We start from the raw sequence: 17,032 nt of genomic DNA, 5'->3' as shown, positions 1-17,032 counted from the left end.
CCCCCTTTCCCAATTTTACATATAAAATATATAAACAATAAATAAACATATTACATATTGCCACGTCCAAAAAAAGCAAACTATTAAAATATAAAAAAAAATCTCTTATGCGGTGAACACCAAAACAGAAAAAATAAATAAATCAAAACTGCGCGATTCGCCATGTCACCTTGTCCCCTGTTCGATTATGGGCTGGATGTTCCATAAAATCTGTATTGAACGCGGCTTTTTTTGGTGTTTATTTTTTTTCACGTGGTATCAAGTATCCCAATACTTTTTTATGGTATCGAAATTGAATAAAAATTTTGGTATCGTGACAACCCTACAGCAGACAGCCTCGTTTTGACTTTTTTAGCCAGACCATCAAAGCGACCAGTGAAAGAAGGGGACGAATGACCCAGAGCATCCCTCATTTCTTCTTTAGTCTTGTTGTCATCCCAATTCTAGACCTACCATAAGGCTGGGTTCACACCTGAGCGTTTTACAGAGCGTTCCTATGCGCTGTAAAACGCTCAACAGGCAAGAACCAATGATTCCCTATGGGAATGGTTCTCCCCTGAGCGTTTTACAGCGCGTACGAACGCGCTGTAAAACACCCTACGCCCCAAGAAGTACAGGAGCTTCTTTGGGGCGTAGTGTCGCACGTTCCCGTACATAGACTTCCGGGAACGCACGACAATGGGCGTTCGCTTGCACAGGAGCCGCGTATGTGAGACGCCCGTAGAATCGCGCATACAGAGCGCTCCATCCAGTACGCTCAGGTGTGAACCCAGCGTCAGGATTACCTCGCAGATAACTTCTTCCTGTCACAGCAGCAGTGAATGGACATTGGATTATCTATATAGGGGGTCTTATTTTGTGTTGACTGCTACTAAAGGACATTATGCTGTAATTAGTCTGGTACATTACAGAATAATATTGGTGTAATAATGAAAAAAGAAAAACTACCAAAAATTGGAAAAAGTTTTGTATGTATGGTGTGTTTTTTTTTTATTTATTTTTTTAAATGCTCCTTTCTAACAGAGGTGTCACTTTTACCCCTTTTTAACTGTATGGATTGTCAGGGGGTCATTAGTATGGAGGAGACAAGGGAGCCATATAAAGAGAATATAGAAAGCTTTCTATTTAGTGGCAACACCCCATCTGGCATTTAAATGTAGTTAATGCCATGTTTCAGGCCTCTGAAGGGAGAGTGGTGGGCTCCCCTGGGCCCACTACTTCAGAAGACTTAGGGGTCTTTTATGATGGCCCCTTACACCAGTTAGGCATACAGAATTTGCACGTCCCTGTTATGCGACATTCAAATGTCTTTGCACCTAAATTTAGATGCATGCAATGATGTTGTTGTTCTGCCATCCTCACCAGGGGCTAGACCATTGTCTCTAGCAAATTCACTTAAGTTTGTCTGTTTCAGGCATAAATGATGTTTCAAATCGACTTCAATCAGAGACTGGAGTAGATTTCAATCTAGGTGCAAGGGCAGCCTGAGGATGTGCCCAACTCAGGGGAGCACCCAGGAATTCTGTCTGCGCGTAGTGCGCTGTGCTGATTCTTTTACCTGCCTATTTCTAAAAGCTCAGTAGGAATAGATTAATGCGGCAATTGTTTTGCCCCGCCCATTATTAAAAGCCCCTCCTACATATAATAGGCCACTCCCAACAAACACTGTACAGCTGACATTCTATAGTTGCGGCCTGTCTCTACACATCATACGGAGAGGGGGGGCCTGTCCTGGCTGCACTGCCTGCTTCACATTATACAATAGACAGTAGGCTACAGCCAGAAAGCTCCTCCTCTCTCCTCCCTCCCCAGATCCTTCTTAATGCCTGTGGTTCCCCCCACCCGTGGCCTGCTGCCCCCCTTGGCCGTCCTCACCCAGCTCTGAATCCTCCTTCTGTAAATGGCAGGGGAGGAGCCGGAGCATCTCCTCTCCTACATAGCGCCACATACCTCTTACATCCAGTGATGTCACCTTTGTTGTAGACGTTCTCTTTCCTCATCTTCTCCATTCAGACCAGACCGCCATGATTATTTTTCAGCCATCTCCCATCTCTGAAGAGATTGACAAACAGACATTGGACAGTACTTGAAATACCCCCGCTTAGTGCCCGCAGTTGAGCTAATGTCCCCATAATGTATGTCAGTATAAAATACTCCTATATAGTGCCCCAGTAAATGCCCTCATAGTGCTCCTCTCCCCCTTCCCCATAGTGTCCCCCATAATATGCCAGTAAAGAAAATGCCCCTTCTTAGTGCCCCCAGCAGATGTCCCTAAAGTGCTCCTCTCCCCCATAATGTGCCAGTAAAAAATGCCCCTTCTAAGTGCCACCATATGCCCCAATAGTGCGCCACTCCCCCATAAGTGCCGCTCTCCCCTATAGTGCCTCCTATAATGTGCCAGTAAAAAATGCCCCCTTAGTGCCACCAGATGCCATAATGTGCCAAAAAGAGAAAAGGCCCCTTAAGAGCCCCCTCTTCCCCATAGTGCCCCCAAATAATGCCCCTATAGTGCAGTTCTCCCCTATAGTGCCCCCCATAATGTGTCAATAAAAAAAAGCCCCTTCAGAGTCCCCAGATGCCCCTATAGTGCTCCTCTCCCCCATGGTGCCCCCCCATAATGTGCCAGTAAGAAATGCCCCCAGAGTGCCACCCCCAAAAAAATGGGGCTGTAAGAATTGTCAGATGCCCCCATAGTGCCAGCTTCCACCCCCCCTAAAAAAAAAACAAAGAAAAAAACAAAAAAAACACATACTTACCTCCATCAGCAGCAATGCGATGCAGGCCTCTTCCGGCCGGTGTCCCTGCTGTGTGCTGTCCGGCTCAGGCGGCGCGATGATAATTACGTCATCTTGCCGCCTGAGCCGGCCTCTGATAGGCTGCAGGCATTAGTGCCTGCGGCCTATCAGAAGAACAGGGAAGGGAGACACCTCTCCCTCCCCTGCCGCAGCACAGTCATTTGTATCGCTGTCCTGAGGACGGCGATACAGATGAATATGGAGATGAGCGCTTCCACAATGGAAGCGCTCATCTCCTACTGCGCCCCCCCCCCCCACCGACGCCGCAATTGCATCCAGGGCCCCACGCCTGCGGTGTCGCACATTGAAAAGAAGTGGTCTATTGAAAAAGTGTCACCATCAGCTTAACAGGATTTTATACCATAAGAGCAGGAAGACTTTGGAACTCTGTGATTTGCTAAATAACTTTAAAAGACATCAGGTTGCCTTCTTCAGAAAGATCGTATTACAAGTTATCTGTATTGCTTGAGATGAATCCTTGTTCCTGGGAGTCTTTTGATTGCTATATTCTAAAAGAATAATCACAGAAAATAATACACTTGGGCTACTTTCACACTAGCGTTTTTGCTGGATCCGGCAGGGCTCAGCAAAACGCTTCCGTTACTAATAATACTACCACCTGCATCCATTATGAACAGATATGGTTGTATTATCTGTACCATAGCCAAGACGGATCCGTCATGAACTTCATTGAAAGTCAATGGGAGATGGATCCGTTTTCTGTTGTATCAGATAGTCTCCGAGTTAAACGGATCCGTCCCCATTGACTTAGATGTTGGGTCATGACTGATCCGTTTTGCTCCGCAACCCATGACTGAAATAAAACTGCAACATGCTGCAGTTTTCTCTCCGGTATGATAAAGCAACCAAACGGAACGGAATGCATTTCGGAGCATTCCGTTCTGTTCAGTTACGTTTTGTCCCCATTGACAATGAAAGGGGACAAAGCGGAAGAATTTTTTTCCGGTATTGAGACCCTATGACGGATCTCAATACCGGAAAATAGAAACACTAGTGTGAAAGTGGCCTGACACAATATATGCAAACATTATACAGTGGATATAAAAAGTCTACACACCCCTGTTAAAATGTCAGGTTTCTGTGATGTAAAAAAAAAAAATGAGACAAAGATAAATCATTTCAGAACTTTTTCTACCTTTTAATGTGACCTATAAACTGTACAACTCAATTGAAAAAGAAACTGAAATCTTTTAGGTAGAAGAAAAAATATAAAATAATATGGTTACATAAGTGTGCACACCCTTAAACTAATACTTTGTTGAAGCACCTTTTGATTTTATTACAGCACTCAGTCTTTTTGGGTATGAATCTATCAGCATGGCACAGTTTGACTTGGCAAGATTTGCCCACTCTTCTTTGCAAAAACACTCCAAATCTGTCAGATTGCGAGGGCATCTCCTGTGCACAGCCCTCTTCAGATCACCCCACAGATTTTCAATTGGATTCAGGTCTGGACTCTGGCTTGGCCATTCCAAAACTTTAATCTTCTTCTGGTGAAGCCATTCCTTTGTTGATTTGGGTGTATGCTTTGGGTCGTTGTCATGCTGAAAGATGAAGTTCCTCTTCATGTTCAGCTTTCTAGCAGAAGCCTGAAGTTTTTGTGCCAATATTGACTGGTATTTGGAACTGTTCATAATTCCCTCTAGCTTAACTAAGGCCCCAGTTCCAGCTGAAGAAAAGCAGCCCCTTGGCATGATGCTGCCACCACCATGCTTCACTGTGGGTAGGGTGCTCTTTTGGTGATGTGCAGTGTTGTTTTTCCACCAAACATATCTTTTGGAATTATGGCCAAAAAGTTCAACCTTGGTTTCATCAGACCATAACACCTTTTCCCACATGCTTTTGGGAGACTTCAGATGTGTTTTTGCAAAATGTAGCCTGGCTTGGATGTTTTTCTTCGTAAGAAAAGGCTTTCATCTTGCCACTCTACCCCATAGCCCAGACATATGAAGAATACAGGAGATTGTTGTCACATGTACCACACAGCCAGTACTTGCCAGATATTCCTGCAGCTCCTTTAATGTTGCTGTAGGCCTCTTGGTAGCCTCCCAGACCAGTTTTCTTCTAGTCTTTTCATCAATTTTGGAGGGACGTCCAGTTCTTGGTAATGTCACTGTTGTGCCATTTTTTTTTTTTCTCCACTTGATGATGACGGTCTTCACTGTGTTCCATGGTGTATCTAATGCCTTGGAAATTCTTTTGTATCCTTCTCCTGACTGATACCTTTTAACAATGACATTCCTCTGATGCTTTGGAAGCTCTCTGTGGACCATGGCTTTTGCTGTGGGATGCGACTAAGAAAATTTCAGGAAAGACCAACTAGAGCAGCTGAACTTTATTTGGGGTTAATCAGAGGCACTTTAAAGGGATTCTGTCACCTCGTTTTAGCCTATAGAGACGCGGACATGCACGGCTAGATCGCCGCTAGCACATATCTATAAAATCATTATTTAAACACCATAAAAGGACACAGCGCTATGGGACAGGTATATTGCGGACATGCTAGCGGCGATCTAGCCATGCATGTCTGTGTCTCTATAGGCTAAAACGAGGTGACCGAATCCCTTTAAATGATGGCAGGTGTATGCCGACTCCTATTTAACATGATTTTGAATGTGATTGCTTAATTCTGAACACAGCTACATCACCAGTTATAAGAGGGTGTGCACACTTATGCAACCACATTATTTTAGTTTTTTTTTGTTTTCTTCCCTCCACCTAAAAGATTTCAGTTTGTTTTTAAATTGAGTTGTACAGTTTATAGGTCACATTAAAGGTGGAAAAAGTTCTGAAATGATTTATCTTTGTCTCATTTTTTTTTTTTTTACATCACAGAATCCTGACATTTTAACAGGGGTGTGTAGACTTTTTATATCCGCTGTATATGGACTAAGCCCTCACTATGTTATAATAAAATCTGAGACTCTCAGCCAATATATTTTGATCAAAACACATCTGTGCCCGCCTACCAGCCCCAAGACCTGCTCTAAACCTATCTATGCAGTTGGGCATCTACATTCAGGAGAGCAGACCCTGCACACAAAGGTAACAAGAAGCAGTGCACTATATGTGCAGGGTCTGAATGTAGATGCCCAACGGCACAGATAGATTTAGGCCTCTTTCACACGGGCGTCATGTTTTTGGCCCAGATAAGATGCAGGTGCATTGCGGGAAAATGCACAATTTTTCAGCGCGAGTGCAAAACATTGCAATGCGTTTTGCACGCACGTGAGAAAAATCTGCATGTTTGGTATCCAGACCCGAACCCGGACTTCTTCACAGAACTTAGGGTTTGGGTTAGGTGTTGTGTAGATTTTATTATTTTCCCTTATAACATGGTTATAAGGGAAAATAATGGCATTCTTAATACAGAATGCATAGTACAATAGGGCTGGAGGGGTTAAAAAATATATTTTTTAAATAATTTAACTCTCCCTAATCCACTTGCTCAGGCAGCCGACTTCTCTTCTGTCGTCTTCTTAGGAATAGGAGCTTTGATGACGTCACTGCGCTCATCACATGGTCCATCACATGATCCATCACCATGGTGATGGATCATGTGACGAACCATGTGATGACTGCAGTGACGTCACCACAGGTCCTTTTCCTGTGCACAGCAAAGATGAAGACAGAAGAGAAGCCGGGCTGCACGAGCAAGTGGATTAAGGGGAGTTAAATTATTATTTTTCATTTTTTTTAACCACTCCAGCCCTATTGTACTATGCATTCTGTATTACGAATGCTATTATTTTCCCTTATAACCATGTTATAAAGGAAAACAATAATGATCGGGTCCCCATCCCGATCGTCTCCTAGCAACCGTGCGTGAAAATCGCACCGCATCCGCACTTGCTTGCGGATGCTTGCGATTTTCACGCAGCCCCATTCACTTCTATGAGGCCTGCGTTGCGTGGAAAACGCACAAAGAGGAGCATGCTGCGATTTTCACGCAACGCACAAGTGATGCGTGAAAATCACCGCTCATGTGCACAGCACCATAGAAGTGAATGGGTCCGGATTCCAAAATCTCGCCCGTGTGAAAGGGGCCTTAGAGTACGACCTGCCTGACTGAGACCACCTTGGCACTGGTAGGTGGGCACAGATGTGTTTTGATCAAAATATATTGGCTGAGAGTCTCAGATTTTATCATATCATAGTGAGGGCTTAGTCCATATATAATGTTTGTATCTATTGTATAAATATTAATATAAGTAATATAGTATAAACATTGTATAAATGTAACCATCCACATGTTCATGTATTACATAATGCAGGATGTGGTGAAAGGTCCTCTTTAAGGGCAATTTTGGCTTCCTTTAGAATAACACCACAGGTTAATAGGTTAAATTACATGGGCTTTAGTATTTTTCATCATAGGCCAAAGACTACCAGAACTGCTTAAATCTGGGCCAGAGAGGTAGATTTGAGTGTCATTATAGATGTGGCATTGCAAGACATGGGATTCTGAGATGTTCCAGGTCGAATGTATAAACTGAGAAATGTTCCAGAACAGTGCTTTTAGGGGCACCACAAGAGAGGTCGTGATGAGGTGGTGTGTGAATGGGAGACATTGAATATTTGGTTGGTGAGGAGATCCAGAGGAGAGCCAGGTTTCTAACATCGAGGGACGAGAGAGTTAGTAACAGGAGAGAGGTCAACATGGTCAAAGGCATATGACAGGTCAAGAAGGAGAAGTACAGAGTAATGAAGTTCAGCTTTGCCAGCTAGCAGATCTTTTGGTGACATTGGTTAGAGTAGCTTCAATTGAGTGATTTGGTCAGAAGCCGGATTATAGCTTTTAAAGAGGAACTTTCACTGGTCCTGGCATATTAGTAGCTGGCAATTCATTTTTTTATTATTTATTTATTTTTCAGAATTGCTGCTCAGTTGGGGCATTGTGCCCCTTTTTTTCTTTTGCCACCCTGTACGCTAATTAATAGTATCGGTACAGGGAGGAGGAGATGGCCGTGTTCCTCAAGGGGTGTCTGCTTCTGAGCTTTTTTTTTTTTTCCTCCCTGGCTGTTAGCTGCCCAATCGCAGTGGAGCGTGCCGCAGGGAATGCCAGCTTTCAAACAATACAAAGCCCATAGCTCTAGCTGGTACGAAACCACAGAAATTAGCAGCTAAAGCAGCGCCCCCCCCCCCCCCCCCTTACTCTAACAATCTGCAGGAGGAAAGGAGAAATAGTAAAAATATATAGAAATGTGGCATTATCATCATTGTATGGAGCCGCATAATAAAATGTTTTTTTTTTTTTTTTATCACACAGTGAACGCCGTAAATAAATAACAAAAAAAATTTGGGGGGAATTTTATTTTTAGGGTGAAAGATTAAAAAAAGTTATTTAATACACTATACCGGTATATATTAATGAAAATCCGCGGCACTCCTTGAAAGATGAAAAAAATGTGCTATTTATTCACACATGTCATACAGCCATGTTTCGGTTCTCTCACAGAACCTTTCTCAAGCCAAGTGAGCCTAAAATGTTGCACCCCCTCCCCCGTATGGGTAGTTAGGTGGCAACATAGGTGCCTTTTATTTCTTACCCATCTTCTCAGCCCTGGGTGTAGTCCAAACTTTTTAGAGATGTCTTGTAAACTTTGTCAACCAGATGTGCATCAACAACTCTTCTGTAGTCCTCAGATATCTTCTTTGTTCCATGATACACTTCTACAAATGTGTTGTGAAGATCAGACTTTGTTAGATCCCTGTTATTTAAATGAAACAGGTTACCCATTCATACCTTATCTCACCGATTGAAAACACTTGACTAAGGTTACTTTCACACTGTTCCGTGTAGTAAACAGCCTGTCGTACTTTTAGTCCGGCTGCCTCTCGCCGTGCGCTGTCGTGCTGTCAATGGGGACTAAGCGGCAGTCCGGGGACACATGTGAACTAGCGCAGGACGGATCCGACGGGCTGTTCACCCGCCGCAACACCCTGCCGGACTCCCCTGCCGCTAGTGTGAAACTAGCCTAATTTCACAGTCACGTTATCTTGCCACTCTGATATGGCATTAATTTTCCTCAATAAATAAATTATATTTTTACTGATTTGTTTTAGGTCAAATTTATTTAGAAAATTCTGAAGGGTTTACAAATTTTAAAGCACCTATGTGGCTACATTGAAAGAAAAATGTCAGTTATGACCAGGAAAAAAACAGCTACCCTCCATTATTTTGCACTGTACAGGCAAGAAATACTAGAAAAATGAGGAGTAACATAGTAACATAGTACATAAGGCCGAAAAAAGACATTTGTCCATCCAGTTCGGCCTGTCATCCTACAAGTTGATCCAGAGGAAGGCAAAAAAAAAAACCTTTGCTGTAGAAGCCAATTTTCCCCACTTTAGGGGAATAAAAAATTCCTTCCCGACTCCAATCAGGCAATCAGAATAACTCCCTGGATCAACGACCCCTCTCTAGTAGCTATAGCCTGTAATATTATTACACTCCAGAAATACATCCAGGCCTCTCTTGAATTCCTTTATTGTACTCACCATCACCACCTCCTCAGGCAGAGAGTTCCATAGTCTCACTGCTCTTACCGTAAAGAACCCTTTTCTATGTTTGTGTACAAACCTTCTGTCCTCCAGACGCAGAGGATGTCCCCTCATCACAGTCCTGGGGATAAATAGATGATGGGATAGATCTCTGTACTGACCCCTGATATATTTATACATATTAATTAGATCTCCCCTCAGTCGTCTTTTTTCTAAAGTGAATAACCCTAATTTTGATAATCTTTCAGGGTACTGTAGTTGCCCCATTCCAGTTATTACTTTAGTTGCCCTCCTCTGAACCCTCTCCAGCTCTGCTATGTCTGCCTTGTTTACAGGAGCCCAGAACTGTACACAGTACTCCATGTGTGGTCTGACCAGTGATTTGTAAAGTGGTAGGACTATGTTCCCATCACGGGCATCTATGCCCCTTTTGATGCAACCCATTATCTTGTTGGCCTTGGCAGCAGCTGCCTGACACTGGTTTTTGCAGCTTAGTTTGCTGTTTATTAAAATTCCTAGGTCCTTTTCCATGTCAGTGTTACCGAGTGTTTTATCATTTAGTATGTACGAGTGAGGCTACTTTCACACTAGCGTTCGGAGCGGATCCGTCTGATGTTTCATCAGACGGATCCGCTCCGATAATGCAGACGTTCGCATCCGTTCAGAACGGATCCGTCTGCATTAAAACTTAGAAAATTTTCTAAGTCTGAAAGTAGCCTGAGCGGATCCGTTCAGACTTTACATTGTAAGTCAATGGGGAACGGATCCGCTTGAAGATTGAGCCATATGGTGTCATCTTCAAGCGGATCCGTCCCCATTGACTTACATTGTAAGTCTGGACGGATCCGCTCGCCTCCGCACGGCCAGGCGGACACCCGAACGCTGCAAGCAGCGTTCAAGTGTCCGCTCACTGAGCGGAGCGGAGGCTGAACGCTGGCAGACGGATGCATTCTCAGTGGATCCGCCTCCATAGAGAATGCATCAGGGCCGGGCGGCTGCGTTCAGGACCGCTCGTGAGCCCCTTCAAACGGAGCGCACGAGCGGACACCTGAACGCAGGTGTGAAAGTAGCCTGACTTGCATTATTCCTTCCCATGTGCATAACCTCACATTTGTCAGTGTTAAACCTCATCTGCCACTTCTCTGCCCAAGTCTCCAATCTATCCAGATCCCTCTGTAGTAGTATACTGTCCTCTTCAGTGTTAATTACTTTACACAGTTTAGTGTCATCTGCGAAAATTGATACTTTACTATGCAAGCCTTCTACAAGATCATTAATAAATATATTGAAGACAATAGGGCCCAATACTGACCCCTGAGGTACCCCACTAGTGACAGTGACCCAATCTGAGTATGTACCGTTAATAACCACCCTCTGTTTTCTATCACTCAGCCAGTTACTTACCCACATACAGATGTTTTCTCCCAGTCCGAGCATTCTCATTTTATATACTAACCTTTTATGTGGTACAGTGTCAAATGCTTTGGAGAAGTCCAGATATACGACATCCATTGATTCGCTGCTGTCAAGTCTAGAACTTACCTCCTCATAGAAACTGATTAAATTAGTTTGACATGACCGATCCCTCACGAAGCCATGCTGATATGGCGTTATTTGCTTATTTCCGTTGAGATGCTCTAATATAGCATCTCTCAGAAAACCTTCAAACAGTTTACCCACAACAGATGTTAAACTTACCGGCCTATAGTTTCCAGGCTCTGTTTTTGGACCCTTTTTGAATATTGGCACCACATATGCCATGCGCCAATCCTGTGGGACATTCCCTGTCAGTATAGAGTCTGCAAATATCAGAAATAAGGGTCTGGCTATGACATTACCTAATTCCTTTAGGATACGGGGGTGTATGCCATCCGGTCCTGGCGATTTGTCTATTTTAATCTTTTTAAGTCGCTGTTGTACTTCTTCCTGGGTCAGACAGGACACTTTTAATGGGGAATTTATTTTTACATTCTGCATGTCATCTGACAATTTATTTTCCTCAGTGAATGCATTGGAGAAAAAAATTTGTATTTTTATTGTTCTGAAAAAAGCGTTGTGCAACCTCTGCGTGACATAATTGTGGAGTATCTAAATAAGAACATTGTGAATGGTGGTGGTTGCTACTGGTTATTCTGAGTCTACTGTAATAAATTCTCTTCTTCACTGCAATAGCTTATCACGGAACCATAACACAATTCTATGACGAAATGCATAAGTCTATGGGCTGCAAAACGGATCCGTTCTGTTTCCGTTATGCAAGCCATAGACTTCTATTATGACGGAATGAATAACGGAATGCCTCTAAATACATTCCGTTATGCATTTAGTCATAGAATTGCGTTATGGTCCGTGGTAACTGAATCTATAACGCAATTCTGCTTTTACCACCAAACGAAGCGTGAACGAATTTCATAACATGAAATTCGCTCATCTCTAGTCCTCACATGTAAGATTCTACACAGGTGGGGGTTACATGCACTGCAGCAGACAATGACTTGGTGCTGGGTGTCAGGCCCCTCACTGATCAGATATTGATGGCCTATCCAGAGGAAAATCCAAGGAGACCCCTTTAATCTTCACAAATAAAAATGTGTGCATGTTATGGTGTATTTGGACATCCATAGTACAAGAGCACAGTTATAGTGCTTATACTGCTGAATCAGACATAGAGCAACATAAGATCTTAAGGTTCTTGAACTATAGTGGGTCTGTTTATCTGTAGCAAAGATTCATCCATGTCAGGGATGGCCAACCTGAAGCTCTCCAGCTGTTGCAAAACTAGAATGCCCATCATGCCCAGACTGCCAACAGCTATCAGCTTACAGCAGGGAATTGTGGGAGTTGTAGCTGGAGAGCCGCATGTTGGCCATGCCTGATCTATGTAATGGCTGTTTGCAAATGGCCTAAGGGTACTTTCACACTAGCTGCAGGACGGATCCGACAGGCTGTCCACCCTGTCTGATCCGTCCTGCCGCTATTTTGCCGTGCCGCCGGACCGCCGCTCTGTCCCCATTGACTATAATGGGGACGGAGCTTCGTCGCAGCACGGCAGTGTACAGCGAAAGGCCGCCGGACAAAAGTACTGCATGTCCGACTTTTTAGTCCGGCGGCCTCTCACCGCAAACTGCTGTGCTGTGCCGGAGCTCTTCCCCCCCCGTCCCCATTATAGTCAATGGGGACGGAGTGGCGGCACGGCGAAATAGCGGCAGGACGGATCCGACAGGGTGAACAGCCTGTCCGATGCGTCCTGCCGCTAGTGTGAAAGTAGCCTAAGGCTGCCGGTACACAGTCAGGTTTTCAGATTCAGTTTGGTCTGGGTGAGAAAGCATAAAAGGCAGGCTCTACTTACCCACTTGTCTCTATTCCTTAATTAGTTCATTAGAAGAAGTGTTATTTTTCTTGTATTTTTTCTTTCAGGGAGCACACACAAGGCTCACTCCACCATGACTCTCTACATGCAGTCGTCTAGGGTCATATCCACATCAATTACTAGAAGTCAGTCTTTTGCAGGCGTTAACTCAAACTACGAAAAGACCAGGTTTGTAAACTTTTGTCATATTTTATTATTGGACGCCATTTCCTACATATATTTGTGTACTTAAAATATATATAGTGGGGAATTGGCTTGCTGGTCAGAGTCAAATCGGACTTTGTAGAGACACAGAAAGCCTTCAAATGTTCAAAGCTCAGGTCCTTTCCACTTTTTAACCCCTTAAGGACTCAGCCCTATTTCATTTTAAGGACTTGGCCATTTCTTGCAAATCTGACCAGTGTCACTTTAAGTGCTGATAACTTTAAAACGCTTTGACTTACCCAGGCCGTTCTGAGATTGTTTTTTTCGTCACATATTGTACTTCATGACACTGCTAAAATTGGGTCAAAAAAGTTAATTTTTTTACATAAAAAAATACCATATTTACCAAAAATTTAGAAAAATTTGCAAATTTCAAAGTTTCAGTTTCTCTACTTCTGTAATACATAGTAATACCCCCAAAAATTGTGATGACTTTACATTCCCCATATGTCTACTTCATGTTTGTAGCATTTTAGGAATGATATTACATTTTTTGGGGATGCTACAAGGCTTAGAAGTTTAGAAGCAAATCTTGAAATTTTTCAGAAATTTACAAAAACCCAATTTTTAGGGACCACTACAGGTCTGAAGTCACTTTGCGAGGCTTACATAATAGAAACCACCCTAAAAGTGACCCCATCTAAGAAACTACACCCCTCAAGGTATTCAAAACTGATTTTGCATACGTCGTTAACCCTTTAGGTGTTGCACAAGAGTTATTGGCAAATGGGGATGAAATTTGAAAATTTCTTTTTTTTGCTTAATTTTCCATTTTAACCCATTTTTTCCACTAACAAAGCAAGGGTTAACAGCCAAACAAGACTGTATCTTTATTGCCCTGACTCTGCCGTTTACAGAAACACCCAATATGTGGCCGTACACTACTGTAAGGCCACACAGCGGGGCGTAGAGGGAAAGGTGCGCCGTTTGGTTTTTGGAGGGCTGGACCGGTTTATTTACACAGTGTCTTGTTTCAACCCCCCTGATGCACCCCTGGAGTAGAAACTCCCTAAAAGTGACCCCATTTTGGAAAACTACGGGATAAGATAGCATTTTTTTTGGGACTATTTTTAGGGTACATATGATTTTTGGTTGCTCTATATTACATTTTTGTGAGGCAAGGTTACCAAATATTGAAATTCTGAAATTTCATCTCCATTTGTCATTAACTGTTGAGGAACACCTAAAGGGTTAATAAAGTTTGTATAATCAGTTTTGAATACCTTGAGGGGTGTAGTTTCTTAGATGGCATCACTTTTAGGGAGTTTTTACTCTAGGGGGGCATCAGGGCCATCAAAATCGGCCTTCCAGAAACCATGTCTGTCCTTTCCTTTTTGCGGCCTCCCTTTTACTGATACAGCAGTTTACGACCACAAATGTGGCATTTCTGTAAACTGCAGTATCAGGGTAATAAATATTAACTTTTGTTCGGTTGCTAACCCTTGTTTTGTTACCGGAAAAAACGGATTGAAATAGAAAAGTGCCAAAAATAGCGGTTTTGGCACAGTTTTTTTTTTTTTTGGACCGTGTTAATCTGGGGGGGTTAGGTCATGGGATATTTTTATAGAGGAGATTCTTACGGACGCGGCGATACCTAATAAGTCTACTTTTTTTTTACAATTATTTCGGTTTTTGTCTATATTACCTTTTTGATACAAAAAAAGTTTTTTGTATCTCTAAAGTCTAAGAGTCATTTTTTTTATTTTTTTTTATCCGATTATATTATGTGGGGCTCATTTTTTGCGGGATGAGAGGACTGTTTTATTGGCACTATTTCGGGGGCTATATGACTTTTTGATCGCTTGCTATTAAACTTTTTATTATGTAAGGTGACAAAAAAAAAAGTCCTTTTTTGCACCTTTTTTTTTTTTTTTTCTGGACAGTGTTAATCTGGGGGGTTAGGTCATGGGGTATTTTTAAAGAGGAGATTCTTACCGACACGGCGATACCTAATATGTCTACTTTTAATAAATTATTTTAGTTTTTTTGGGTGTCAACTCTGAGAACCAGTTTTTTTTTATCCAATGTCAGTGCTAAATTGGGAAATAAATTTAGTACTCCATGGAAGTGTGATACTCCCTGAAGCAACCAATAATGCAGAGGCTCGGATGATCGGGGCACGTGTCACATTGAGTTGTGGTGTCCTTCCGTATCCCCTTCCTGTGACACACTCTGCACCTTTTTTGGGTTCGTCCCTTCTTTCCAGTATGAGGGACCACACCTGGAAAGTGTTGGCCAGGGACGATCCGGGCGCCTACAGTTCCCGAGGTACTCCGGCCTGTTCTTTCCCGGTCCGAAAATATCAGGGCCTTGAGGAATGCCTCATAGAACTGGAGGAATGTCCCTGTGCTGCCAGCGCTTCGGGATAGTACAAAAGAGTTGTACATGGTAACCTGCACCAAGTAGACCGCAACTTTTTTGTACCATGCCCGGGTTTTGCGCGTGGCGTTATATGGCTTGAGGACTTGATCAGAGAGATCAACTCCTCCCATATACCGATTGTAGTTGACGATACAATCGGGCTTGAGGACCGTTGCCGCGGTACCTCGCACAGGGACAGGGGTGATGCCGTTACCATGAATTGTGGACAGCATAAGAACATCCCTCTTGTCCTTATACCTGACCAGCAACAGGTTTCCAGTGGTAAGGGCACGGGTCTCACCCCTGGGGATAGGTACCTGGAGGGGGAGGGCAGGGAGGCCGCGTTGATTTTTCCGCACGGTCCCACAAGCAGACGTGGATCTGGCGGCAAGAGACTGGAACAATGGGATACTGGTATAAAAGTTATCCACGTACAGGTGGTAACCCTTATCCAGCAGTGGGTGCATAATGTCCCACACAAGTTTCCCGGTAACACCAGAGTGGGTGGACATTCTGGGGGTTGAATCCGGGAATCTCGCCCCTCATACACACGAAATTTGTAAGTGTACCCTGAGGTACTCTCACAAATTTTGTATAGCTTCACGCCATACCTCGCCCCCTTGGAGGGCACATACTGGCGGAAAATGAGTCTCCCCTTGAACGCAATGAGAGACTTCCAGGTACATAGGCCTCCATGAATTTGGCCCCAAAGTGATCGATGACCCGTATCTTATACAGACTGTCATGGGCAGGATCACCTCGGGGGGGACATGCTGCATTATCGGAATAATGCAGACATTTCTGGATGGCCTCAAACCGGGAGCGTGTCATAGCCGAACTGTAAAGTGGGGTCTGGTATAGGACGTCCCCACTCCAGTACAGCCTGACACTGGGTTTCTTGACCAGGCCCATATGCAGCACGAGGCCACAAAATGTCCTCATTTCGGCTGCACTGACCGGCGTCCAGCCACCGGGCCTGGCCAAAATGGAGCCCGGGTGTTGAGCAACGAACTGTTGGGCGTACAGGTTCGTCTGCTCAACCATCAGATTTACCAGTCGGGTCACTGAAAAAATGACAAAAAAAGTCATATTCAGTGTAGCCCACTGTGGAAATCTGGATTCCTGATTGGCCTACAAAATCAGGAATCACGGGCTCGTATCGCTCTGGGCTACACCAGACTAGTTCACTGGCAGGGTGCGCCGGTGGATTTAACTGGTGGGCCGGGAAACCAGTACGAGCCCCAGAGCTGCTCGTACTAGTGTGGGCCACAGGGTCCCTAACATGGCGGTCCCCTTGCTCCGCCTGACGGCGTCTCCGCCGCCTTGGGGGCTCATCATCATCGCTAGATGATGAGGATGACGCGGATAACAACAGGAATGTGGGGTCATCCTCGTCCTCACTGGGACTCTCGAAGTCTGAGGCAAGCTGGGCGTATGCCTCCTCGGCCGAGAACGTCCGGCGGGCCATAGGGGAGTGTGTGTCTGCGTGTGTATGTGCGTGTGTGTAAAACTTTATTTGGTGTGCGTGTGTGTGGGGGCACGGGTGTTCACAAACTCACCCTAAAACTAACAGAAAAAAATAAATAAATAACTAAAAAAAGGGCAAAAAATTTGAAAAAAAATTCTAAACCGCTGATCAACCGTCCGAAGTTGATTAGTGGTGGAGTGTGCGATTCGCTAACAGTGGCCGGATGCTAAGAGTGCCGGCCACATTCAGCGTACACAAAAAATAAAATAAAACATCCTGCACCCCAAAAAAGTGGGGGGGGGGGGGGGG

General features: G+C 44.0%; 1 protein-coding gene across 6 annotated transcripts in view; it reads left to right on the top strand.

Moving 5' to 3' along the window:
* RIPOR1 (RHO family interacting cell polarization regulator 1) overlaps positions 1-17,032 on the top strand; it is a 381,181-nt gene that overhangs the window by 150,353 nt on the left and 213,796 nt on the right. For all 6 annotated transcript variants that reach the window (XM_040410140.1, XM_040410139.1, XM_040410137.1 and 3 more), the window contains exon 2: positions 12,738-12,858. In XM_040410140.1, coding sequence (XP_040266074.1) covers positions 12,764-12,858 — 95 coding nt within the window. In that variant the 5' untranslated portion in view covers positions 12,738-12,763. The remainder of the gene's footprint in view (positions 1-12,737; positions 12,859-17,032) is intronic.

Source organism: Bufo bufo, chromosome 10 (genome assembly GCF_905171765.1).
Source record: "Bufo bufo chromosome 10, aBufBuf1.1, whole genome shotgun sequence".
NCBI lineage: Eukaryota > Metazoa > Chordata > Amphibia > Anura > Bufonidae > Bufo > Bufo bufo.
This window is presented reverse-complemented; position numbering and strand designations above follow the sequence as displayed.